The 26775-nt window shown below is 35.9% G+C and overlaps 2 protein-coding genes across 5 annotated transcripts in view; one reads left to right on the forward strand and one right to left on the reverse strand.

The window, feature by feature from the left end:
• The window catches only part of erp44 (endoplasmic reticulum protein 44), a 20674-nt gene extending 19384 nt beyond the window's left edge, over positions 1 to 1290 (reverse strand). For both annotated transcript variants that reach the window (XM_048152113.1, XM_048152112.1), the window contains exon 1: positions 1136 to 1290. In XM_048152113.1, the coding sequence (XP_048008070.1) occupies positions 1136 to 1192 (57 nt within the window). In that variant the 5' untranslated portion in view covers positions 1193 to 1290. The remainder of the gene's footprint in view (positions 1 to 1135) is intronic.
• A 163-nt stretch (positions 1291 to 1453) lies between these two features.
• Positions 1454 to 26775, forward strand: part of invs (inversin) — a 37425-nt gene continuing 12103 nt past the window's right edge. Inside the window, exons 1-10 of one of the 3 annotated variants that reach the window (XR_007178955.1) lie at positions 1454 to 1642; positions 2769 to 2860; positions 12756 to 12840; positions 14437 to 14603; positions 17389 to 17562; positions 22697 to 22864; positions 22959 to 23139; positions 23257 to 23366; positions 24854 to 25025; positions 25262 to 25417. Coding sequence is in view for 2 of the 3 variants with exons in the window: in XM_048152106.1 (XP_048008063.1) it covers positions 2858 to 2860; positions 12756 to 12840; positions 14437 to 14603; positions 17389 to 17562; positions 22697 to 22864; positions 22959 to 23139; positions 23257 to 23366; positions 24854 to 25025; positions 25262 to 25417 (1216 nt within the window). In the remaining variant the exon portion in view is untranslated. The remainder of the gene's footprint in view (positions 1643 to 2768; positions 2861 to 12755; positions 12841 to 14436; positions 14604 to 17388; positions 17563 to 22696; positions 22865 to 22958; positions 23140 to 23256; positions 23367 to 24853; positions 25026 to 25261; positions 25418 to 26775) is intronic. The other 2 variants (XM_048152106.1, XM_048152107.1) reach the window with 2 other exon arrangements.

Consider the following 26775-nt stretch of genomic DNA (forward strand, 5'->3'; position numbering starts at 1 on the left):
GACCAAATTCTTTGAATTTGACAACTTATGAGAAAAAATATCTACGAGCATGCGTCCCGTACGAATATGCGTCCCGTTCTATTTACTGCTAAAATACATAATGAAACTGAAAGCTTGTAAAATGAACTAGACTGACAGCAACGCTACCGCAGCTGTGGCTTTCACATCATGCTGTGCTAAACGGCGCAGCGCGGGTCACTTCCGGGTTGACAGCCAATAGGATTCGGCCACAACAGAGCAGTTCACCAACCGGTTTCTTCACTGCGAAGTCGGATGAAACGAATCCCAAAATATCCATCTCTTTGCTTTAGCACTATAAAGATCACTGTTGACAGCTGCATACTGTATGACTCCTATTGTAAAAACGACTTCAAGTGCTTAATTCATTTGTTTAAAGGACTTTTCCAGTTAAACAAGCTCACATCAATTGCTGTCTGTGAAACTTTACAACTATGAATGGAAACAGGACACATGCAAGCACATCAATTACTTGCTCATTTCAACAAGTTGCGTTTAACATTTACAAGGTTCCACAACTTGCGCTGCGAGTGACGTAGTGCCTTCTTTTCCCATTTAAACCTCATCTATTTCCGTCATTATCTACACTAGTTGTCCTTTAGCCCTTTCAACACTTTATTTGAGACTGCTAAAAATAAAGGTTTTTATGATTCAGTGATCGTTAGTTTGCCTGCAAACATTCTAAATGACAATACAAGTTGGTAATGTTTATAAATGACAGTGTTTATAAGCGAGTGTGGTTGTGAATTAAATGGGAATAGTTGACCCACAGTCTACAAAACTCTCAAAATGTCCCATACTTACAGCTGCATTATGACTGGTCCGGTGGTAACTCTAATAGCTGGTTAGCCAAATTAGCCAGCTCTCTAGCACTTTCTGTAGCTAGCCTACATTCACTATAGGCCATTAGACCTACTGAGACATTCAGAGTTGACATAGTTGAAGTCGTTCATTGCACAAATTCTAGAGGCCTTCGTATAATAACCCGTTAAATAACAATGCATCACATCCAAGTTCATAAACCCTCCTAATAGCTAACGTTATATGAGCTAGCTATCACAAGTAAACCTGCCAGAAGTGTGTTACTGAACGAGCACGCGATTACTCATACACATACCAGCAGGAGAGTGAAGTAGTGCAGTTCGGGAGCGGGTATTATTGATGATAATTTCATTGTATAGTGGTGTTGGTTGAGGTTACGATGTTGTTGGATCTTGCCAGTCTCTGGACACCACCTCCTTCTCCTCTGCTGCAGGAAACAGGCACTACATACGGCCGGGGCTACGGGAACTGGAATTCCGGGTTTGCCGGGGATTATGGGAAATGTAGTTTCAATGTGGGGCTTTTGTCGTTGAGCTAACTGTATTTTATTTATCAAAAAACTACAATCCCAGTATGGAACGTGTCGGGAGAATGTGGTCCTTGGTATTTGTAGTTTTATTTACATACGTGCCCAGATGTGTTTGCGGTCTCAAGAGTTTTTGGAGTATCATTTTGACCACAGCGGGGCTGTAGTCCCCAAAATTACGAAAACTGCGAAAACACGGCAATGCATTGAAAACGCTTGTGATGTTTAAAGTCAGAGATGGAAATATCAGATTAATTGTGTTTCACCTTGAATGTGGTAAGTTGCATCATCGTTTCCCAACTGTATAACGGGATTTTTGAATATTTAGCAATCAAGCTACATGCGAACACATCCAAATGCGGGATTAATAAATGATTAAAAAATCAGACACTGTCATTTGTTGTCGCTGAAGTACTACTGCAGTTATGTAACTATGTTTGCATTTGTTAAAAGTATTGTTTAATTATTTGCAGCTTAGACACAAAGTTCATGAAGATGTAACTGAGCTCTGCAGCTGATTCATAAACATGACTTTGTTTTAGTGATTTATCTACCAATCCAAACCCACCACGTACAACCTAAATAAACAAACTGTCAAGTGTCAACACTGTTATTCAGGCACAGTGTACATTAGTTTGCAAAAAAAAAAAAAAAGTATATGAGCTTGTGAAATCCTGGAAAATGGTTTCCTATAATTGTACAACTTTTGATTCTGGCTTTTTTATATATACAAATGAAAGAAAAATCATAAATATGATCTCTGTCATATGAATCGTTACTTTTAAGTAAATGACTTAGTAATGTGTCTCATTTAGTGTATCAGAAGAGTTCTCAAAATGCTCAGATTTGCCAAGGTATTAAAAGCCTGAGATATCAAAATGTACTAAAACAAATATCATTAAATTCTCTCAAAAGATAATTATTAGAGCAGCATAATCCAGAATTAGCATCATGCTGTTACTTTATTTCAGCAGTTGACTCATTTTTTTTGCCTGTAATTATTTCTTCTAAGGAATTTTAAGGGATATCTGAGACAAAGTTGAATGAAACACAACTAAGAACAATGAGCAATGCAGTTTTCCTCTTGGTATTGTTTACATTTTATACATCTTGTTTTGCCGTTATTTTACTGCATACATTTCAAACATATTCAGTTAATTGATTGTGTGCTTTAACAGACTAACCGGTTCTTTCAATAAAAATAAAACTAGATGTAAGTTCTAGTTAAAAAAGTCAAAGTAGACTATAGTTTCTTGCAAGACTCCAGTGTTGTTTGACCGTTTTTTTGTCCGCACACTCTAGTAAGTCGGCCTTGGCATTGAGCACTGGTAATGTTTGGCACAGTAGGTCAGAGCAGGTGGTTTGTGCTCTGTGTGTGAGTGATCCGCTCTCTCTCCTGCAGAACACTAGATCAGAGCTGCCAGGGGGACCTGCGGCTTCACTTAGCTGGGTAACATCTGCTAAGGCCTCCCCTGCCTCCTGGACATCACCATGGTAAGAGTGAGAAACCAAGAGCTGTGCTGAGATTTAGAAGAGATTATTGACATAAAAGTAGTTTTATGTTAATTTTATTACAAAGTAACTGTACTGAGAGTATAAAAAGCTTGCATATTATAGACACATTAATGTCTTTAGAGATTTCCACCACACTTCTTCTGTCATATCAAAGAGTTATAAATGACTCTCTTAAAATTTTTTGTCACATTAACAAGATGCATTTCACAGAGTTAAATAGCAGGTGTGAATGTAGAATGCAATTAAAAAGCTGTTAATTATACACTTATCATGAGGTATACCAGAGCCAGAAGATTTCAGCTTTTGGTTAATTTCACTTATAAGCTATAATTTGTAATTTTGGTATTCTAATTCAGGTTGCACTTAATTTTACAGTACAGGGAGTGCAGAATTATTAGGCAAGTTGATTTTCTGATCATATTTTTTTCCCAAGCACATTTTACCAATTCCAATCCACATCAGTCTTAATAACTACTATTAATATTGTTTTTAATCATTTATAAGTGATATATAATTGTTCATGAAGGCTGGAAATGAAAAATGCCTTATATTCAGGTGTGCAGAATTATTAGGCAAGTTTTCTTTTACAGGCAAAATGAGCCAAAAAAGAGATTTAACTCAGACTGAAAAGTCAAAAATTATTAAATACTCATGAGAAGGACGCAATACTAATGCAATACTAGAAATTGCAAAGTTAAAGCATGACCAAGGGACAGCAAAATGCTCATTGGGTCAGCGGGGTCAGACAAAAACAGGTGGAAAAGAAAAGACACGTTAACTGCAAAATAATTAAGAATTATGTGTGAAACCATCAGGAACCCTTTAGTCTCCAGCGCCACCATTTTCCAGAACTGCAACCTACCTGGAGTCTCCAGAAGTGCAAGGTCTCAGGATCTCAGAGACTTAGGTTAGCTAAAGAATCCTAAAAAATGACCCGCACTTGATAAGAATCACAAGCTGAAGTGTTATAAAATACATGAAGACTGGGTTTTTATAGGCCTTATAAACCGACAGCTTGAGAGTGACTCCTGAAGGACCAGCACCACATCCTCTTGTACCACTGTTTGAAGAATTTATCTTCCAGAATCTGGCAGTAAGTTTTGGAAGATCATTTTTAGTCCATCTCTGCAAGACAGACATTTCAGGATAAGAGATGGACTAAAAGTGAACTCAAACACCTTACTGCCAGATTCTGGATAAATTCTTCAAACAGTGGTACAAGAGGATGTGGTGCTGGTCCATCAGGAGTCATTCTCAAGCTGTCTGTCTATAAGCCCTATTAAAACCCAGTCTTCATGTATTTTATAACACTTCAGCTTGTGATTCTTATCAAGTGCAGGTCATTTTTTAGGATTCTTTAGCTAACCTAAGTCTCTGAGATCCTAACACCTTGCACTTCTGGAGACTCCAGGTAGGTTGCAGCTCTGGAAAATGGTGGCGCTGGAGACTAAAGGGTTCCTGATGGTTTCACACTTAATTCTTCACCTTAATTCTTAATTATTTTGCAGTTAACATGTGTCTTTTCTTTTCCACCTGTTTTTGTCTGACCCCGCTGACCCAATGAGCATTTTGCTGTCCCTTGGTCATGCTTTAACTTTGCAATTTCTAGTATTGCATTAGTATTGCGTCCTTCTCATGAGTATTTAATAATTTTTGACTTTTCAGTCTGAGTTAAATCTCTTTTTTGGCTCATTTTGCCTGTAAAAGAAAACTTGCCTAATAATTCTGCACACCTGAATATAAGGCATTTTTCATTTCCAGCCTTCATGAACAATTATATATCACTTATAAATGATTAAAAACAATATTAATAGTAGTTATTAAGATTGATGTGGATTGGAATTGGTAAAATGTGCTTGGGAAAAAAATATGATCAGAAAATCAACTTGCCTAATAATTCTGCACTGCCTGTATGTGTACTTATGGTGTACTTTCAGTGTACTTATCCAAGAATTTACAGGTAATATAAGGTAACTACATGGGTTAAGGTTAGGTTTTGAGGTAGGTTCAGAGTTATTACCTAGTTATAACACTGTTATTGTAATTGGTATAAGTACATAGTTTGTACATGTGTAACAGGACTGTACAATAAAGTGCTACCCTAATTCTAAATTAGATTCATATTATCTTCACATAAGTCATTTTTTTAATATGATTAACATACAATATGTGCTTAGTTTATGTATATATGTGTAATATATATATATATATATATATATATATATATATATATATATATACAGTACAGTCCAAAAGTTTGGAACCACTAAGATTTTTAATGTTTTTAAAAGAAGTTTCGTCTGCTCACCAAGGCTACATTTATTTAATTAAAAATACAGTAAAAAACAGTAATATTGTGAAATATTATTACAATTTAAAATAACTGTGTACTATTTAAATATATTTGACAAAGTAATTTATTCCTGTGATGGCAAAGCTGAATTTTCAGCATCGTTACTCCAGTCTTCAGTGTCACATGATCCTTCAGAAATCATTCTAATATGCTGATCTGCTGCTCAAGAAACATTTAATGTGTACAATTGTACAAAATATTTGTGTACAATATTTTTTTTCAGGATTATTTGATGAATAGAAAGTTCAAAAGAACAGTGTTTATCTGAAATCTAATCTTTTGTAACATTATAAATGTCTTTACTGCCACTTTTGATTGATTTAATGCATCCTTGCTGAATAAAAGTATTCATTTCTTTCATTTCTTTTCAAAAAAATAAAAATAAAAATTCTTACTGACCCCAAACTTTTGAACGGTAGTGTATAATGCTACAGAAGCTTTGTATTTCAGATAAATGCTGTTCTTTTGAACTTTCTATTCATCAAGGAATCCTGAAAAAAAAGTACACAACTGTTTTCAACATTGAAAATAATCATAAATGTTTATTGAGCAGCAAATCAGCATATTAGAATGATTTCTGAAGGATCATGTGACACTGAAGACTGGAGTAATGATGCTGAAAATTCAGCTTTGCATCACAGGAATAAATTACTTTGTAAAATATATTTAAATAGTACACAGTTATTTTAAATTGTAATAATATTTCACAATATTACTGTTTTTTACTGTATTTTTAATTAAATAAATGTAGCCTTGGTGAGCAGACGAAACTTCTTTTAAAAACATTAAAAATCTTAGTGGTTCCAAACTTTTGGACTGTACTGTATATATATGTGTGTGTGTGTGTGTATACTGTATATATGTGCAAAAGTCTTAGGCCACCATTAGATGTTGTTTTAGCAATGATACAATGACCATATTTCTCAGTCTCTGAATATAACCAGAAAATACAGTAAATTTGAAAACAGAAAAAAAATTTTCTTGCTTTTATAGGCTAAAGTTGCACTTATTTAGTGACCTCCCCTTACACTTGAGCAATAGCAGGAACCAGGAAGGCCAAGAAAACTTCCAAAATCTGATGAGAAGTTTCTCAGAGTTTCTTCTTTGAGAAACTGGAAAAAAGCCATTTTTTTTTCTATTTTGTGTACATATTTCCTTTATTTTCTGTTTGTAATGTAATAAAGAGACTGAAAAATAAATATGATTGCTAAAACAACAAAGCTGGTGGTGGACTAAGACTTTTGCACAGTGTATGTATATATATATATATATACTGTATATATAAACATACCAAATTGTGCCAAACTGTGTGTAAGTCATTTTTGGCCAAGTGTTATAGTGTTATATATTATATATATATACCACTTGGCCAAAAATGACTTACACACAGTTTGGCACAATTTGGTATGTTTCATTGCATCATGACAAATGATACAATTGAAATGTGGAATGCCCACTTTAGTTTGACCCTTGCATCCGTTTAGCCTCAGCATGTACAGTATGAATGAAAACAATCCATTCAGTGACCTCCATGTTGAATGTGACTCTTATATTAATATTTAATGAAGTGAAGGGTAAGTGAATGTTTCTGAGGGAAGCTTGGCTCTCTCCAGGGTTAAGTGAGCTGTTAATAATTGATGATGTGCTGATTTTTATGGTTCTTTGAGCGTGTTAATAGAATAATGTACTTACTGACTGCACCAATAGAATAATGCAGTTAACGTGTGTGTTTTGAGAATAATGCAATTAGCATGTGTTCAAGGGGTCATTGCTGAGGGAGAGAGCAGGCAGATACACACATCTACATGATCTGTGAGGGAACACAGTATGTGTCGGTCATTGCTTTCTAACCTTATAAACACCCAACTGATTCAAATCTTCTTTCATCTTTTTCATTTCCGCTGTCTCTCTCTCTTCTTCTCTTTTCCCTCTCTCTCGCTCTTTCTCATTGATTTTCTGTTTGTTTTTCAATCACATTATTTCCCGCACACAGCGGTGTAGCCAGCGGCTAAATGGCCCCTCTCTTACTAATTGGACGTTTAATTAGATCACAGATTTGGCCCAATTAGTCGCTGTAGGGAGGATAGGGGATAGCCTGGGGGGCTGTGTGTATCTTTGGGTGCGTGTTTATGAGAGGAGATGGTGAAGAGAGAAAGCGAGGAACAGAGATACAGAGAAGGGGGAGCAAGAGAGCGAATGGGAGGGTGGAAGAGAGATATCTCTCTCTAGGCTGCCTCATTAGAGATGTCAGAAAGGGTCTGCCATGATACTTCCCCCTCACTATGAGTCCAGCCCCAAGAGACCTATCAGACCAACCCGGCCCAAGTGTGCTCCCGGGACTCAGACCGTGCCGTCTCTCAGTCTCAGGAGCAGCTGCAGTTCAAATCACTGCCGCATTACCTGAGAGAGCCAGCGCCAGCCTCAGTTTATCAGTGAATGGTGCCATACTTTCATGAAAACATACAGAACAAGGGTGTTTCCTTTGAGGTGGCACTGAATTTTGAACTAAAATTTCAGTATATCAAATAGGCAGCATATGTTTTGCCTCCTATCAGCTCATTGTGGTCTCTGAGCTGATGGTCTTAAAGCATGGCGTGAGTGTTAGGGAGTGCCTCTACATCAATGAGATTGGCTGATTAAGCTGTCGACAAGATAATGGCTGCCAATCATGTTCACAACTGGCCTGAATGGGTCAAAATGGTTAAAATGCATACTAGTTGGACTCATTCATCGAGGTACTTGGACATGACATTACTACTTTTGGTCGAGTTTGTATTGAAATGAGCTAAAAATGACTTTTTGAAATGAAATGAGTGTTTTAGTGAGCTTTCAGCTCTGAAATTAAAGCATGTTTGTTGGCTAGTGGTCCTAAAATAGGTGACTATTAAAAATGATACAATTTTGAATAATGTCTTGATTTATACATGTGTATATTTGTGTGCATTTTGTTTTGTGATTTCGCCAGAAAGAATAGAGTATCGGCAACGCCATTAGGCGACAGATTGACACGCTCATCTGTTTGAAGTCTGTGCACGAGCAAAAAGAGAACATAAACCCCGCTTTCTTTGATTTGATTGGCCATCTCAATCATTTTGACATTGACAAGCGCTGTTAGACTGCTGAGACAGACCAGATTACAAATGTAACTTTTAAAGCTTTTTGTCATCCTAATAAAATACAATTTGGCCATTTCTAGTTATTGGGGGGTGTCTATGGTGGTTATGGCCCTAATAGTGAGTAAAAGGTGCTATATGTTTGTTATTATGTGTGTGTTTATGTATGGATGCACAGAATTCTCTAATGCACTCATGATATCTTTCTACCACTTATTGTGCTTTGATTGTGTGCATTGTGTTTGTTATACGTCTTAGATGTCACACATGTTTGACAGTGTGTATTGCTTAACTGTTTATTAGCACTTATGTTTTTCACTTGTTGTGACTGACACTTTTGGAACTACATAATTGCATTACCTTGCCCACTGGAAGGCACACCTTCTTCACCAGAGGGACTCATTTGTTGCTCTGCATTATGGGAAACCATGGCTAATGAGGCACAAGGTGATCATGTCAGTCAAGACACACTATGGATGGCATCCACAGGGATGCTTGCTTGCATGCATCCACAGCATGGAACCCTTTCTCCTTGGAGAAAGTATGGAGGATTTGCCCTCTGGGCATTAGATGAAAGAACCGGTGTCTCTCAGTGAGATACTTAAAAGAGATTTAAATAAAAGCACTGTTTTTGGAAAGGGAGAGGTTGATATGAATCATACAGATCTGCTATTGCAATGCCAGGCACTGCTTTACTGACAAATGTGCACACAGCTCAACTTCTGACCCTGTGGTTTGTTCTTCATTATTCTTTCTTTTATTTTCCTTTCTGTCTCTCTTTCTCCCTAAATCCTGACTCAGCTGGTTGTTCAATAAGATGCTGGTGGGGAGTCATTTGGCTGGGCTAGACAAGCTGGATGCTTGCCCACACATGCACACACACACACACACACAAACACACGTTTTATGGGGACTTTCCATTGACGTAATGATTTTTATACTGTACAAACTGTATATTCTACCCTGCTACACTAACCCTACCCCTAAAACTACCCATCACAGAAAACTTTCTGCATTTTTACATTTTCAAAAAAACATCACTCTGTATGCTTTTTAAAATTTCTGTAAGACCAAAAGTGTTCCCACAAGGATACCCACTAAGATAGTAAGATCTGGAATTTATGACGTTGTGGGGTCCTTCAGTCGGACTAAGACAACGTATTAAAAATCATATATAAGAATGTTTGACAAAATCTTAAGTCAATATAGTATGGTCCTTCCCTATACACTATAACTTAACCTACCCGTCACAGGAACCTAACGTAATTACATAATTCTAACATTCTTTTATATATATATATATATAAAGTCAACATTTGAAGTGGATCAAAAAAGTTAATCAGAGTTGTCCTAAGAAGAAGGTTTTAGGACAACTTTGATGGTTTTGATCCACTTCAAATGTTGACTACTGTATGGATATATACAGTCAAACCATTTCATTTCAAAACATTTCATTCATTATCACAGTTTATTCACCATAGTTTAAAAAATGGTAATAAAATATGACAATATCTCAGAGTTAAACTGAGTCAATTTCTGATGCATTTACAGAAATGTTTTATTAATGTGCAATGTCCCTGTTAAAGGTGCCCTAGAATTAAAAATTGAATTTACCTCGGCATAGTTAAATAACAAGAGTTCAGTACATTGAAATGACATACAGTGAGTCTCAAACTCCATTGTTTCCTCCTTCTTATATAAATCTCATTTGTTTAAAAGACCTCCGAAGAACAGGCGAATCTCAACATAACACCGACTGTTACGTAACAGTCGGGATCATTAATATGTACGCCCCCAGTATTTGCATATGCCAGCCAATGTTCAAGGCATTACACAAGGGCAGCCAGTATTAATGTCTGGATCTGTGCACAGCTGAATTATCAGACTAGGTAAGCAAGCAAGGACAATAGCGAAAAATGGCAGATGGAGCAATAATAACTGACATGATCCATGATAACATGATAGTTTTAGTGATGTTTGTAAACTGTCTTTCTAAATGTTTTGTTAGCATGTTGCTAATGTACTGTTAAATGTGGTTAAAGTTACCATCGTTTCTTACTGTATTCACGGAGACAAGAGCCGTCGTTATTTTCATTTTTAAATACTTGCAGTCTGTATAATTCATAAACACAACTTCATTCTTTATAAATCTCTCCAACAGTGTAGCATTAGCCGTTAGCCACAGAGCACTATCAAAGTCATTCAGAATCAAATGTAAACATCCAAATAAATACTATACTCACATAATCTGATGTATGCATGCCGCATGCATGACGAACACTTTGTAAAGATCCATTTTGAGGGTTATATTAGCTGTGTGAACTTTGTTTATGCAATGATAGAGTCGAGAGCTCGGGAGGGGGCGGAGAGCACGAGATTTAAAGGGGCCGCAGCCTGAATCGGCGCATTTCTAATGATGCCCCAAAATAGGCAGTTAAAAAAATTAATTAAAAAAAATCTATGGGGTATTTTGAGCTGAAACTTCACAGACACATTCAGGGGACACCTTAGACTTATATTACATCTTGTAAAAAACGTTCGATGGCACCTTTAACTAAACAAATTAATAAATAAAATAAACTGTGTCAGAAAAAAATGTATCTTAATTATGTCAGATAACACTTAAGCAAAACATGGTCAGGTCAAAGTGTCTGAATAATTTTTAGTTCCAAATTTGTATAAATTTTACTGGTAATCCACTGTATGAAGAATTTTTGGGTATAATATGCCACAGTTTACTTTATTTAGCTATCCTCACTTATATAAATTAACAATAATGTCCTGCACCCACTAGTAAAAAAAATATATATATTATATCTAGTTAGTGTTTGAATAAGTTTTGGTTTGACTGTATATATATATATATATATATATATATATATATATATATATATATATATATATATATATATATATATATATATATATATAATGTAACCCTGCAAAGTAATAAATACAAGTACGCACACACATTGCATTGTGTACACATTGTGTACATTGCATAAATCTTTAATGCATTCCAGAGTTTCAAAGGGAAGATGTGAAAATCTAAACAAGTGTTATTTTGTGACTCTATATCACATTTTTTTCACTTTTATCTAAAACTTTCTTTTAAATTAATAGTTATACACCTTCTTTTCGCTTGGGCATTTCTGTAAAGTATAAAACAGTTAATATGACAGATGCTGTATATTTTTTAATTGATATTGGTTAAAATGCTATTATTAAGTGAATTACTAGGTAAATTAAATTTGAAGCTGTGATAATCTACAACACCAAAGGTTGTTAATTAAATTAGCCAAAAATGAGTATGCACCATTGAAATGAAAATTAATATAATGCCACTATAATTTACACTAGATTTTCCCTCTCCATTTTTGAAAATTAATTTAAAAAAATATTAACATGTTGAAAATTACCAGCTTCTTTTCTAAGAAGTCTGAATCTCTTTTATTTCGTCGTTTGATTTGTACGCCAGGCATTGTTGTTATTAAGTCTCAGTGTGTGTGTTTGCATGTATGTGTGCGTTCTAGTCTGGAGGAAATTGAGGAAAGCTTGTGGTCGATATGAGCGAAGCCTCCATAAAAACCTTCTCTCACGGAAAATCACTTCCCACGCGATCACGCAAGCACACACACTAACGCGCGGTCTTACGCGAACACGCTCGCGAGCACACGTACAGATAGAGCTCTTCCTTCACCCGCACACCTTTCTCAAAGGCATCCCCCTGCTGTCTTTTTTCCACATTGTGATTCCAAAAGCAGACTGTGTGTGTGCATGTTTTTTGTGATGTCTGATTTCCTTCGTTTAAGTACACAGAGTCATATAAAGCTGAATTATAGTGTATCGGAGAGCATTTAAAGGCTTTAATCAGAACATACACACACAAACACACATGCTACTGAAGTAGTTGTAACTCTTAGTAGTTTTATGAGTCTGCATTAACTAACCCCAATTACCCTCTCATGAGGTGCGTGAGAACAGAGCGGCTAATTAGTTGTGTGTGTGCGAGACAAAGAATGGCAAAGAAAAGGGGATTGTATGAATGGGTTATGGCGCTCAGTGAAAAAGTTATTTCTGCGGTCATAAACACGCTTCACACACATTTAGTTTGGATTTGTGTACGCAATTGATTTTTTTTAGTCTCTTGCAATATTGATGAGCATGAATAAGAGATGAGTTGGGCAGGGTGTGTCCCAGTGGGGGATTTGCCCCCTCCCTGTTACTTCCTGTCTGAGGATTACCCAGCATTCCGGCTGAACCACTGCGAATGGATGTAATGTTGGTTTGGTCACCATTCAAAGGTTGATTCATAAAAAGTGAGTTTAGATTCTAGGCCTATAAGCTTGATGTTTGGCACCTGAGTGAACATATTGCATGACCGCCGATGTGTGTGTTTGTGCACCAGGCGATGCTGCTCCCCCAGAATCCATCTCAGGTGCACGCTGCCGCTGTGAATGGAGACAAGAACACCTTACAGAGACTGATCACAGGTATCACACATATACAGTCAAACCAAAATTTATTCAGACACCTTGAACGTTTCATTCATTAATACAGTTTATTCACTATAGTTTAAAAAAATGGTAATAAAATATGACAAGATCTCAGAGTTAAACTGTGTCAGAAAAAATTAATCTTGATAATGTCAGATAACACTTAAGCAAAACATGGTCAGGTCAAAGTGTCTGAATCATTTTTGGTTCCAAATTCTTTATCAATTTTACTGGTAGTCCACTGTATGAAGAAATTTGGGGTATAATATGCCAGTTTACTTTATTTTGCTATCTTCAGTTACATAAATGAACTATAGTCTCCTGCACCCACTAGTAAAAATATCTCAAAAATATAAAAAAATGTTTGATTGTATATCCATGCTCATAATGCTCTGTGCTGTTCACTTTTTCTATGTAAGCCTATATGATGTATTTTAAAAATACACTGCCATTCAAAAGTTTTTTAAACATTTTTGAAAGAAGTCTTTCATGCTCAGCAATGCTGATTTATTTGATCAAAAATACAGTGAAATATCAACACAATTTAAAATAGATGTTTTATTTAATATATTTGAATATGTCATTTATTCATGTAATGGCAAATCTTCAGTGCCTCATGATCATTCAGAAATCATGCTGATTTGCTGCTCAAGAAAAGTTTTTATTATTATCAATGTTGAAAATAGTGGTGTTTAATATTTTTGTGGAAATTCTGATAATTTTTCAGCATACTTTTAAACAAAATATTCAAAAGAACAGCATTTATATGAAATACAATTGTTTCAGTGTAAAAGTCTTGACTGTCACTTTTGTCAATTTAAGTTATAAGTATTAAGTATTTAAAAAATTAAAATGTAAAAAAATTACTTAATGCTTTAAATGATATTATATACACACACTATTTCATCCTTTTGACAATAATCAGTATTCACTTTGAAATAGCTTAAAATTCATTTTTAAAAAAAAAGAAAAATCTTGATTTCAACCAATTGTTACAAAGTACATTCAAAATGTTTAATATGTGAATTAAAATACAGTAAATAAGTAAAATTTAGATAAATAAAACAAAATCTACATTTAATAATTTTCATACTTTTGAGGAATGTACGGAATTCAACGAGGAACGCATTTCTTGACCATTATAGTACATTCTTTAGCATAAATATATTGTCTGACATTACATCTATCATGTTGCATTGTCCTGACTTGAATGTTTTTTTTTTTTTTTTTACCTATGATAATTTATTCTGGTACCAACAAGTACCATTTAGCAATTTATGGAAGAACTTTCTGTAAAAAATCCTGCTTTGCTCAAAGTTCTCATATTTTTAAATTTAACTCCCATGGCCTTATGGGATAGCAAAGTGTCCACTGTTGATGGTCATTAGTAAACTTAATAACCACACCAAAATTCCATTAAAGTCATTGCGATATTGTTTGGTTTTATATCGCCAGCAAAATCGTCATAAATCTACTGTGAATAATCAATATATCACTCACTGTTTAATATATCACTACCTATTTCATTTTATAGTAAGAATGGATTCCAATAACAGTTTACTTTTTATGTGTGTGTGTGCTTTGTGTTCACAGCAGAGTCTCGTCTGCGGGACAGCGAAGATCAGTTCGGCCGGACTCCTCTGATGTATTGTGTGTTGGCTGACCGCTTGGACTGTGCAGAGGTGCTGCTTAAGGCCGCCGCAGCCGTCAACAAGACTGACCACAGTCAGAGGACTGCACTGCACCTCGCAGCACAGAAGGTGACACACACACACACACACACACACACATCCGTCTGTCTCTGAGCTGACCCTGTTTTTGATAGACGCTTACAAATTTGGTGTTGTTGGGGTTTACTGCCCTCTAGTGTTTGTGATGTTGACATATTTCTTGCTGAGATTTAAATATGAGAGCGCTTGTATGTGTCATGTGGTATTTTGACTTAATAAACGGGATGGTTTGAATGAGACTAGAGGATTGGATAGGAGAGGAAAGGAGAAGAGTGTGAGGAGAGGAAGACAGGGAGGGATGGGATTGATGGCTAACACTCTGACATCTAGATCAATAAGAGCTGTAGCTCAGGGATTAACACTCTAATTGGGCTGGGAATAGAGACTGAGAACCCTGACACACACACACGAGGGCTCTCCCCGGAATGTTTTACACGGGAGCTAAGGAGGCCTGTGAGGATACTTGATGAGAGGGGAGGGCCGTTCACACTCAGACACATTCAACCCTTTAGATAGATAAACAGCCTGCTCTATCCCAAACGCAGTCCAAGAATAAATGTCACAGGGTGACACCAACAAGTGTTTTTTCACTCCATTTAGATATTTTGCAGGCTTTGGATGATTTATCATTTTAGTAAAAATGCAGATAAAATATATGGTGATTTAACAATTCAGTCTAATGACTTAGGAATAGTTCACCCCAAAAAATGTGTTCACCCTCAAGCCGTGAAAGAAGCTATGACTTCTTTCAGCCGAACGTAATTGAGTTATATTAAATAATATCTTGGCTCTTCCCAGCTTTGTTATGGCATTGAATAGTGCTTGAATTTTTGAAGCTCCAAAAAGTGCATCCATCCATCATAAAAGTAATCCATACTCCTATGGGTTAATAAATGCCTTCTGAAGCGGGTTTTTGTAAGAAGAATATCCATATTTAAAACTTTATAAACTATAATCACTGGCTTCCGGCAATGGCTGTACGTGCGTTCATTCATGAGAGAGTCGAATTCCGGCGGAAGGGTGACCTCTGACCCGATGTATTACGTGATGTAACTCCTCTTATATTGAAATTCTCCATTTTTCTTTAAAAAAAACCCTTCTAATTTGTAAAGGGCATTTTGTTTTGCTCTATCCTTAGAGTTTCCGTGTTTGTCAATTCTCACCTAAGCTTACGCTATGGCTACTTCATACGTTGGATTGTAAATTGGATGGAGGCAGTTCTGAATGCGAACTTGCAGTCGATTGTAATAAAGGTGCAGGGTTTAAGTGGACTAAATGATTGGAGAAGTCCGGCACACGTCTGGACAGAGAAGTCTGTTGTTTTACATGAAGATAGAGTTATAATATTTTGATTAAAAATTATGAGGTCTAAAAATTTTTAAAAATGAAACGAATGTCTAGATGAATTGTTCACAAAAAGATCAAACATTTAAAAAGTAGTTAGGGTGCATTTTGAAGGTGAAATATGTAATTTCTGGAGACACCAAATTAAAATGCAGAAATAATGACTATTTTCAAACAGGTTTTTTTTTTCGCAAATACCCCCTGTCTGCCATTGGACGGACAAAAAGACAGTCCCACCCAAACAAATGATAGTGTTGATGTGTCAGGGACGTTTTGGTCACCCCACAGTTTTGTTTTGTTTTTACACTTCTGGGGGAAATCAATTTACAAATACCTCTGGATATTAAGTACAGTCACTGAAGTAACTGAACTAGATAAAATAGTTGTATTTTGGGCCTTGACAGAAACCAAACTTAAAGGATTAGTTAACTTCAGAATTACAATTTCCTGATAATTTACTCACCCCTATGTCATCCAAGATGTTTATGTCTTTCTTACTTCAGTCAAAAAGAAATTATGTTTTTTGAGGAAAACATTCCAGGATTTTTCTCCATATAGTGGACTTCACTGGGGTACAACGGGTTGAAGGTTCAAATTGCAGTTTCAATCCAGCTTCAAAGCGCTCTACAAGATCCCAGCCGAGGAATAAGTGTCTTGTCTAAAGAATCAATCAGTCATTTTCTAAAAAAAAATAAAAATGTATATACTTTTTAACCACAAATGCTTGTCTTGCACTAACTCAGCGATGCGCCACCCATTACGTAATCACATTAGAATGGTCACTTGTGACGTAGGCGGAAGTAGTCAGAAGTCAGACGTCCTTTACAAAAAAGGTAAAACAACAATGTCGGACAATTTTGAAGTTTGAGGAGAAAATTAGATTTTCCAATGAGTTTTTCGCCCTACCGCGGTACTTCCGCCTACGTCACGTGTGACCTTTTCTAACGTGATTACGTAATGCGTGGCGCATCGCAGAATGCATTTGTGGTTAAAAAGTATATACATTTTAATTTTTTTTTTTTTTTAAATGACAGATCATTTCGCTTGACAAGACCCTCATTCCCCGGCTGGGATCGTATAGAGTCCTTTGAAGCTACACTGAAACAGTTTGGACCTTCAACCTGTTGTACCCCAGTGAAGTCAGGTGTTGTTCAGTTCATGAATAAGTGACTCTTATGAGCCGGTACTTTTAATGGATCAGTCAAATAGACCTTAAGAATTACTGGCTTGAATCAGTCTTAACAAATTTCACATGTTCTAATGACTTGGCCACAGCTCTGACTGAATAATAGTTATATAGCATAGTGAAATTATTTGACAACATTAACATAAACATTTAGAGTAAATGTAGTGTTATTCCTGCTCTTCATTAGGTTGTTGTGATCCTCCAATCATTACAAACAGACAAATTATTTCTGCAAGTAAAGTTAAAAGTTGTTTATGAATTTTTGCATGTGTACATGCTTTTCAGGGCAATGTGCGTTTCATGAAACTCCTCCTGTCGCGCCATGCCGATTGGCGTTTGAAGGATCTGGAGGAAATGACTCCATTGCACCTGGCAACCCGTCATTCGAGCTCCAAACCTCTGTCTCTGCTCCTCAAGCACATGGCACCTGGTGAGGTGGACACACAGGACAGGAATAAGGTACCGAACAATACACACAGATACAGACGCTACACATGCTCACTCACACACTCAGCGGCTCGTATACTTATGGCTTGGGTGGGGATCAGGGGTGAATGTGAGGTTAGGTGGTGTGTGTATGTGTGCGTGTGTGTTTGTGGTTGTATATATGCCATAAAGCAACAGGGGGGCTGTGCACCCTCTGATGTTTCTCTGGAGGATATGAGCTCTGTTTAAATTGTCTAATAAAAGATATTTTCTCAGAGCTGCTGCGAGAGCTTGCCAGGCGCCTACAAGGCTCAGGATCTCATCGCAATGTTAACCTTATGTGTGTGTGGAGTGACAGTTACACGCGCTGCATGCCAAAGACGTCTGCCACGAATCGCAAAGAGAATACACACTGACCCAAATTCACAACAAAGATGATATGTATGGATTTTTATAGAAAAAATAAAGTAGATAATTGTGAGATAAATCTTAAAATAACAAATAAAGCCACATTGTGTGATAAAACAAATAAAATCGCAATTACAAGAAATAAAGCCACAGTTACAGAAAAACAACGTCACATTTACAAGAAATAGTTGCAATTATGAGAAGTAAAGTTTGGGGTTGGTAAAAAGTCACTTAAGCTCATCAAGGCTGCATTTATTTGATAAAAAAAAATACAGTAAAAATAGTAATATTGTGGAAATATTATTACAATATAAAGTAATTGTTTTCTAAGTTAATATATTTTAAAGAATATTTATTCCTGTGATAGCAAAGCTGAATTTTCAGCAGCCATTTCTCCAGTTTTCAGTTTCAGAAAACATTCTAATATATTTGGTAAACATTTTTTCTAATTTTCAATGTTGGAAACAGTTGTGTTGCTTAATATCTTTGTGGAAACTGTGATACATTTTTACTGGATTGCTTGACTAGATGACTAGAAAATGATAAAAAAAAACATTTATTTGAAATATCTTTTCTAACATATCATTATACATGTCTATGTCTTTACAGTCAATAAATAATTAGAAAATATAGCTGCTGGCAGCATTTATCAGGGTTCAAGCACTTTAAGGCTTTAAGCACATAAAAAGGTATTATATTTTATTTAGCAAGCATAGAAGCACTTAGATCATAGATGGAAAAGACTATTTAAAACCAATACAGGCAATTTACTAAGGAAAAATATGTTTTTTGAAGTTTTTTTTGACAGTTATAGCACCACCTATTGCCTGATCTCCTCCACTTTTTTTAGGTGTCCTCAGAGTGTGCCCATACATATGTGTGTCAAATTTGGTGAAAATATCTCATTTTGTTTTGAAGTTATATACATGAGCGACTTCGATTGGATTTTTTTTGCTACTTCCTATCAAAATTTTGACAGTTGGCATTAGCATGTAGTTAACAAACTATGGTTCCGTATTTACCACAGTGGCTCCGTCTCGATCAGACTAACGGTTTCGAAGATATTCGCAAAAGTTTTTTTAAGCACTAAAAAAAAAAACCTGGCATGTTTGGTATCACTGGACTCGGCAAGGATTCAGGAGTCTCAAATGAAAATAAGTCGACCACACGCAAAACTATAAGCATTTGAAAATTTAATTTTACCACTAGGTGGCACTGGTTCGAAACTTCTCAGGCTCCTTCAGGGCGTCGTGCAGATGACCCATACCGAGTTTCGTTCTGATCGGCCTCCGTTAACCTTGTCTAATAGGTACTCAAATTTCATTGGCCGATGGCGGCCATGTTTTTCAAGATACGCCAATGTCCTCGTAGATAATCATGGCACCTTGGCAGCTGTTTTCATGTTTTTTTTTTTTGTGTGTGTTATTGTGCCATCAAGTGTCCATTCACCACGTGTTTTTTTTTTTTACTGTGATCAAAGATTGAGCTCATACACGTGTATCAAGTTTGGTGAAAATATCTTAATTTCGTTCAAGAGTTATAGCCGTTTTAGTAAAAGTGGCTCCGCCCACTTCGATCATTTTGGCAGCCCTTAGTGACCGTGAATTGGAATGTCAACTTTTTTTTGATAACTATTGACAATCAGATTCCAGAGAATCTCTCTGCACTGGTTTGGTTCCGATCGGGTCAAAAACCTGGGACTAGTTCGCAAAAGTATTTTTTTCCAAAAAATCCAAAATACGGGGTTTGATGAAAGTTTCATTACTGGTTGGCACTGCTGTTGTACTTTACTAAAATATTTGTAATATTACTCTATGAACTATAATACCGGTAATAATAAGAGCTACAGTACTATAGTATAGTACTAGGATTAGTGAAAACAGGATTTTTAGACTTTTATATAAGAAGATACATGCTGGTCACCATAGAGCAAAAGGAGAGGTTGGAGAGATGAGTATGTGGGCCCTGTGCTTTCCTGGGAAACACTGCTATCAACTGCTCCAGATTACCAGACCACATGCAGCTTTATTCACTTTGGCTCCAATTACTGTAAACATTCACCCCAGTTTACTTTCCGATGATCTACGCACATACAGCGACTCTTTAGATACGCCGTCATTTAAAATCTCATTCCACAGACAAACAGCTCAAAGCTACCAGGGTTATTAAGGCTCCTGTTTTAAATCATTATTCTGTGTGTGTGTGTGTGTGTATGGTTGTGATTACGCTAACATGAGTGTGTGCGCGTGTGTGTGCGCACTGTGGTTGTATCAGTGCTCCCATTGAGTCACATAAGGGAGTTTTGTTTGCAGGCCTTTATCCGTCTGTTGGTTTTATAATAATTTGATAAGCAGAATCGTGATTTCTCGTGATGAGACTTGTTCTGTGGCCAGATGCAGAAAATAGCTCATCTAGTGCGTCTTCGGTCTTCACTTTCCACATTGGCTGTTTGTAAGTTACTGTGGAAACTTGAGTGATGGATGATGAGAGAAAAGCTTTTGTGCTTTTGAGGTAAACATTTTCATTTTGGAATCAAACTGCCCAGCAAACTCTCTTTTTATGTCCTGCGAAGGATGTCCTGCTGTTTAAGCTTGTGAAGAAGCTGGAGACCAGCATCCATTTAAATGTAACCATTTACCAGACAGTTCATCCAAAGTGACTTATAAATGAGGAAAAGCTCAAGCTATTTAACAGACAGAAGCCAAAAGTGTTAGTAGTACTGACAAAGATGGATTTTGACTTCTGACTACCATGAGTCTCGAGCTGAGAGGGCCAGATTGGCTTGACACACACAAAAAGGCATTGGAAATATACAACTTTACAATATATAGACAAACAGTGATTAAGGGTGCTTTCACATTAGCACTTTTGGTGCGCACCCGGGTTCGATTGACGTCAGAGTTCGGTACGTTTGGATGATGTGAACGCGGTCTTCTGAACTCGGGTGCGCACCCGCGAACCGTACCCGAGTCCGCTTAAAAAGGGTGGTCTGGGGTGCGGTTCAAGTGAACTCCGGTACGGTTCGCTTCTGATATGAATGCAAACGTACCAAATTGCGGAAGTGAACCGCTATTAATGCCGTATTATTTGATAAAAATGTGTGTTTGTGTGTGTGTTTCACTCACTTTCCCAACGAGCGTGACTGACGTGCTGCAAGCAGAGAGCTGTAGTGTAGCCTTTCTTATTTCTGCTCACCTTCCGTACTACAGTCGCGGCAGATAGAGGCAAGTGTCGTTATGAACAAAACCAACGGTTAAAAAACAAAAATATGAAAGTGAGGAGAGCAACGTTATGCATTTTGCCGCCTTCTCCTGCGCCGTCGTTACTAAGCAACGGAGTAAACAGCTGCTGGTTTGATGACGCAAACGAACCGCGGGTCGGACCCAAATAATATAATGTGAACACAGTCCAGTGGGGGCAGGGGGAGGGGGGAGCAATCGAACTCGGGTTCGGTCCAGGCAATCGAACCAAGTGTGAAAGCACCCTTAATGTGCACAGATTATAACGCAAACCTTGAACAAAGTTTTGTAAGGCACTCAACAATTCTCATTTGCAAAATATAAAATTGGAATTATGAGAAAAGTAAGTAATTTATGTTATGAGTAATGTATAATTGTAAGTTTAAATTCATTTAAATTTTATTCAAGTTAAAGTTGTAATGTGTACTTTTAAGCTTAAATTATACATGTTGACTTAACTTAGTTGAAATGTATAATTTTGCATTTTACATTTTTTTTTTTTTACCAAAATATTCAATATATGTAGAACTGAATATGTAAAATGACAGGCAAGTTCAGAAATTCCAAATTCTAAAATGTCACAGTTGCTACTTGAAAACTCTGAAATGTTAATACTTTTTCAGTTTAATAAAATTCAAAACAACACATTATAACTTTAGGTTGAATCAAATTTTAAATGTACATGTAATTGAATCTAAACTTTATGCATTATAACTGTGAATAAAAATGTAAAATTGAAACTTAAAAGCACTCTAAAAAACAGCTGTAAAAAACAAATATACTGTAATATACTGTAATATTTGTCATTTTCGAGAAAGTCACCTATAGGCTACTTTATCGAAAACGCAAATAATATTACCCGGAATGCATTGTATACCTTAAAAACAATGCATTCTGGGTAATATTTGTCATTTTCGTGAAAGTAGCTTATGGGTTACTTTCTCGAAAATAACAAATAAAATTACCCAGAATGCATTGTTTTTATGGTATATTACTGTTTCAATGGAAAACGGTATTTATTTTTACAGCTATTTTTTAGAGTGAATACAACTTTAAGTTGAATAAAATTCAATTTCAACTTAAATGTATACATTAATTATGTTTTCAGCAACTAATAAGAGTGTAGTATCCATGTTTCCATGTATAATTCCGTTCCACATGCACATGGTTCCCAGATTGCGTTGCATGTGATTGCCATTTTCTCCTAAGATCAGCTTAAAAAATCCACATATTCCACATATAGTATTATGGTTAAAGAAGGTCCTGACCCTCAAAGCCAAGAGGGAGCTGGCTGACTAGTTTGGTGTGATATGATAAAGAATGAATGCCAGCACTCCTTTATTTGTGTTTTTGGAAAAGCGCCATAATGTTATTTTCTTGATTGCAGTTCATTGACAGCTCGGTAGATGTGATCAAATTTGTTTGAAGGCCATGAAGCAGCTTTGTAGCCACAGTGTAACACGAGTGAACTATAAAACTGGAAATGTAATCTTTGAAATTGAATGTTGTTTGTTCTACAGCAGACAGCACTGCACTGGAGCGCCTTCTACAATCACCCCGAGCATGTTAAGCTGCTGATCAAGCATGATTCAAACATCGGGATTCCAGACAGCGAGGGAAAGATACCTCTACACTGGGCGGCGCATAACAAACACCCCAATGCCACACGTACGGTGCGCTGTATCCTGGTGAGTACACACTCATAACCTCACTAGTTCTCTTCACACTTAAAGTGTACAATTACAGTATCGTCAGTATGTAACACATTTGTGTATGTTGTAGGAAGCTGCTCCCACAGAATCTTTGTTGAACTGGCAGGACTATGAGGGGCGCACTCCTTTGCACTTTGCAGTGGCTGATGGGAATGAGGCAGTGGTTGAGGTCCTGACTTCATACGAGGGTTGCAGTGTGACAGCCTATGACAATCTGTTCAGGACTCCACTGCACTGGGCGGCACTGCTGGGTACACACATTTATACTCATGCATATGCGTAATTTGACTGCTTAAAGTCATTATTTTGTAATTAAATCATTTGCTGTAAGTGTAGATGTTAACACTGGCTTGTATGTGATTGTGTAGGTCATGCAAAGATTGTCCACCTCCTGTTGGAGAGGAACAAGTCTGGGATGATCCCATCAGACAGTCAGGGAGCAACACCTCTGCACTATGGAGCTCAGAGCAACTATGCTGTAAGACAATTTTGAGTGTGTAAAATAACATCTAGTTTGATTGGACCATGAATGTTTTGCTTTCCATTTTTTTTTATTTCATTTCTTCTTTTAATTTGGCTCCATCAAATCTGTTGGAAAAGGTTGTGACTAAACATCAATTTAATAGTTTAATCGATTGATTGATTGATTGATTGATTGATTGATTCATTGATTCATTCATTCATTCATTCATATATGCACAAACAAATAAATATTTATTCATTCATTTTATAATTTATTTATATATTTATATATACTCAAACAGATAGAAATATGTTCCTTTATTTGTTCATTTTATTCATTTATTTATTTACTCATAAAATTATTCATTTTGTAATGTTCATCCATTCATTCTTATATACATGTAAATGTTTCTTCATTCATTCATTCATTCATTCATTTTCCAATGTATTCATATATTTATACTGTATATACACAAATAGAAATAAATATGTTCCTTTATTTGTTCATTTTATTCAAATATAAAAATGTTCATTCATTCATTCATCCATTCATACACATACAAATATAAATAAACTTGCTGGATACTTTTTATTGGGTTTGTTCATTTTTTATTTAATTATTCATTCATTTATTTACATATATATATATATATATATATATATATATATATATATATATATATATATATATATATATACAAACAAATATAAATATACTTGCCAGTTAATTTATTATTGGGATTATTATTATTCATTTATTTGTTTATTTAATTATTTGTTTATTAATTTATTTATATAATATATAATTATATATTTATTTATATAATTTATTTATATAATCACATACAAATATGAATATACTTGTCTTGTGATTTTTTTTTTGTATTGGGATTATGAGTAGTTAGTACACATACAAATATAATTTGGGATTATTATTAATAAAATGATGAACATTGGTGTCTTTTGTGATTACGGTTATTGCTGCCATTTTATATAAGCAATATACAGTCAAACCAAAAATTATTCAGACATTTTTTATATATTTTTACTGGTGGGTGCAGGACAGGATAGCAAAATAAACTATGACATACTATACCCAAAAATTCTTCATACAGTGGACTACCAGTAAAATTAATAAAAATTTGGAACCAAAAATGATTCAGACACTTTGACCTGACCATGTTTTGCTTAAGTGTTATCTGACATAATTAAAGATGAATTTTTTCTGACACAGTTTAACTCTGATATCTTGTCATATTTTATTACCATTATTTTAAACTATAGTGAATAAACTGTATTAATGAATGAAATATTCAAGGTGTCTGAATGAATTTTGGTTTGACTGTATATGATATATAACCCTAGGGTTAGGGTCAGGGTAGGTTAGGTCTAACCCTAACTCTATAAGTTATTCGAGGCAAAAAATGTCCTCTCATATCCTATTACTTTATTTAATTGGTTCTCTGCGATTTCACATATGTATTGTGTTTTCTGTCTGTTAAGGACACAGTTGCAGTGTTCCTAAAACACCACTCTGTGCGAGATGAGCCCGATCTGGAGGGACGAACAGCCTTCATGTGGGCTGCTGGGAAGGGCAGTGATGATGTCATCAAAATTATGCTGGATTTGAAAAAGGACCTGGACATCAACATGACTGACAAATATGGAGGGACAGGTGTGAGAGAGAATTACACACTCACACACACAGATAGTCATTTTGAACGCAATTACCCATTCCTGGCCTAAACTGGTTAGTTTCAGCTCAGATCAGTGATAATTGCATTTTCTGTTCAATCAAGCAATTAACAAGCCATAACCTATGTATGTACCCCCATACAGCCATAACAAGAGTTGACGTTTGTTCGCTGTCTTCATATGCTCCTTTGTGTGTGTGTGTGTGTGTGTGTGTAGCACTTCATGCGGCTGCTCTCTCAGGGCATGTGTCCACTGTGCTCTTGTTGCTAGAGCAGGGAGCCATGGTGGATCCGCTGGACGTAATGAAACATACGCCTCTGTTTCGTGCTTGTGAGATGGGCCATCGAGATGTCATCCTAACACTAATCAAAGGTTTGTAACTGCATTCATGCCCCTTTATCCTCCCTATAGAAAATAATACAAATAGGCAAAAAAACAAAACAATGGAAATTAATACTGGTTCTAAGTCTTTGTCTAAAATAATTAGTTTCAGTGTTTTTGCCTACTTTTATTATTTTTTATTCGTCCAATTTTTTTTTTTTTTTTTTGATGAACATTGATATTATGATTCAGTATCCTTATTCCATCATGAGCTGCTTTTGATGCAATGGTCATGATCATGTTATTTAAATTTATTAGAAAAAAATTCATAGCAATAAATTTACATACATTGTTTTTGTAATTAAAGGTGCCCAAGAATGCTTTTTCACAAGATGTAATATAAGTCTAAGGTGTCTCCTGAATGTGTCTGTGAAGTTTCAGCTCAAAATACCCCATAGATTTTTTTTTATTAATTTTTTTAACTGCCTATTTTGGGGCATCATTAACAATGCACTGATTTACACTCGGCGCCGCCCCCTTAAATCGCGTGCTCCCTGCCACATGAGCTGTCGACTATATTACAACGCATTTACAAAGTTCACACAGCTAATATAACCCTCAAATGGATCTTTACAAGATGTTCGTCATGCACGCTGTATGCATGCTTCGAATTATGTGAGTAAAGTATTTATTTGGATGTTAAAGTTTTATTCTGAGTGAATTTAAGGCTGTCCTCCGTGGCTAATGGCTAATGCTACACTGTTGGAGAGATTTATAAAGAATGAAGTTGTGTTTATGCATTATACAGACTGCAAGTGTTTAAAAAATGAAAATAGCGACGGCTCTTGACTCCATGAATACAGTAAGAAACGATGGTAACTTTAACCACATTTAACAGTACATTAGCAACATGCTAACGAAACATTTAGAAAGACAATTTACAAATATCAGTAAAAATATCATGCTATCATGGATTATGTCAGTTATTATTGCTCCATCTGCCATTTTTCGCTGTTGTTCTTGCTTACCTAGTCTGATGATTCGGCTGTGTGCAGCTCCAGACGTTAACTGGCTGCCCTTGTGTAATCCCTTTCATAATGTTGGGAACATGAGCTGGCATTATGCAAATATTGGGGCGTAAACCCCGACTGTTACGTAACAGTCGGTGTTATGTTGAGATTCGCCTGTTCTTCGGAGGTCGTTTAAACAAATGAGATTTATATAAGAAGGAGAAAACAATGGAGTTTGAGACTCACTGTATGTCTTTTCCATGTACTGAACTCTTGTTATTTAACTATGCCAAGGTAAATTCAATTTTTGAATCTAGGGCACCTTTAAACAATTTTATTGTAGTGTTCTAGTTTTGTTAAGCGTCGCTTGAGTTGTTTAGAAACCTTCATGTGACACTA

The sequence above is a fragment of the Megalobrama amblycephala genome, linkage group LG13 (genome assembly GCF_018812025.1).
Source record: "Megalobrama amblycephala isolate DHTTF-2021 linkage group LG13, ASM1881202v1, whole genome shotgun sequence".
NCBI classification, from domain to species: domain Eukaryota; kingdom Metazoa; phylum Chordata; class Actinopteri; order Cypriniformes; family Xenocyprididae; genus Megalobrama; species Megalobrama amblycephala.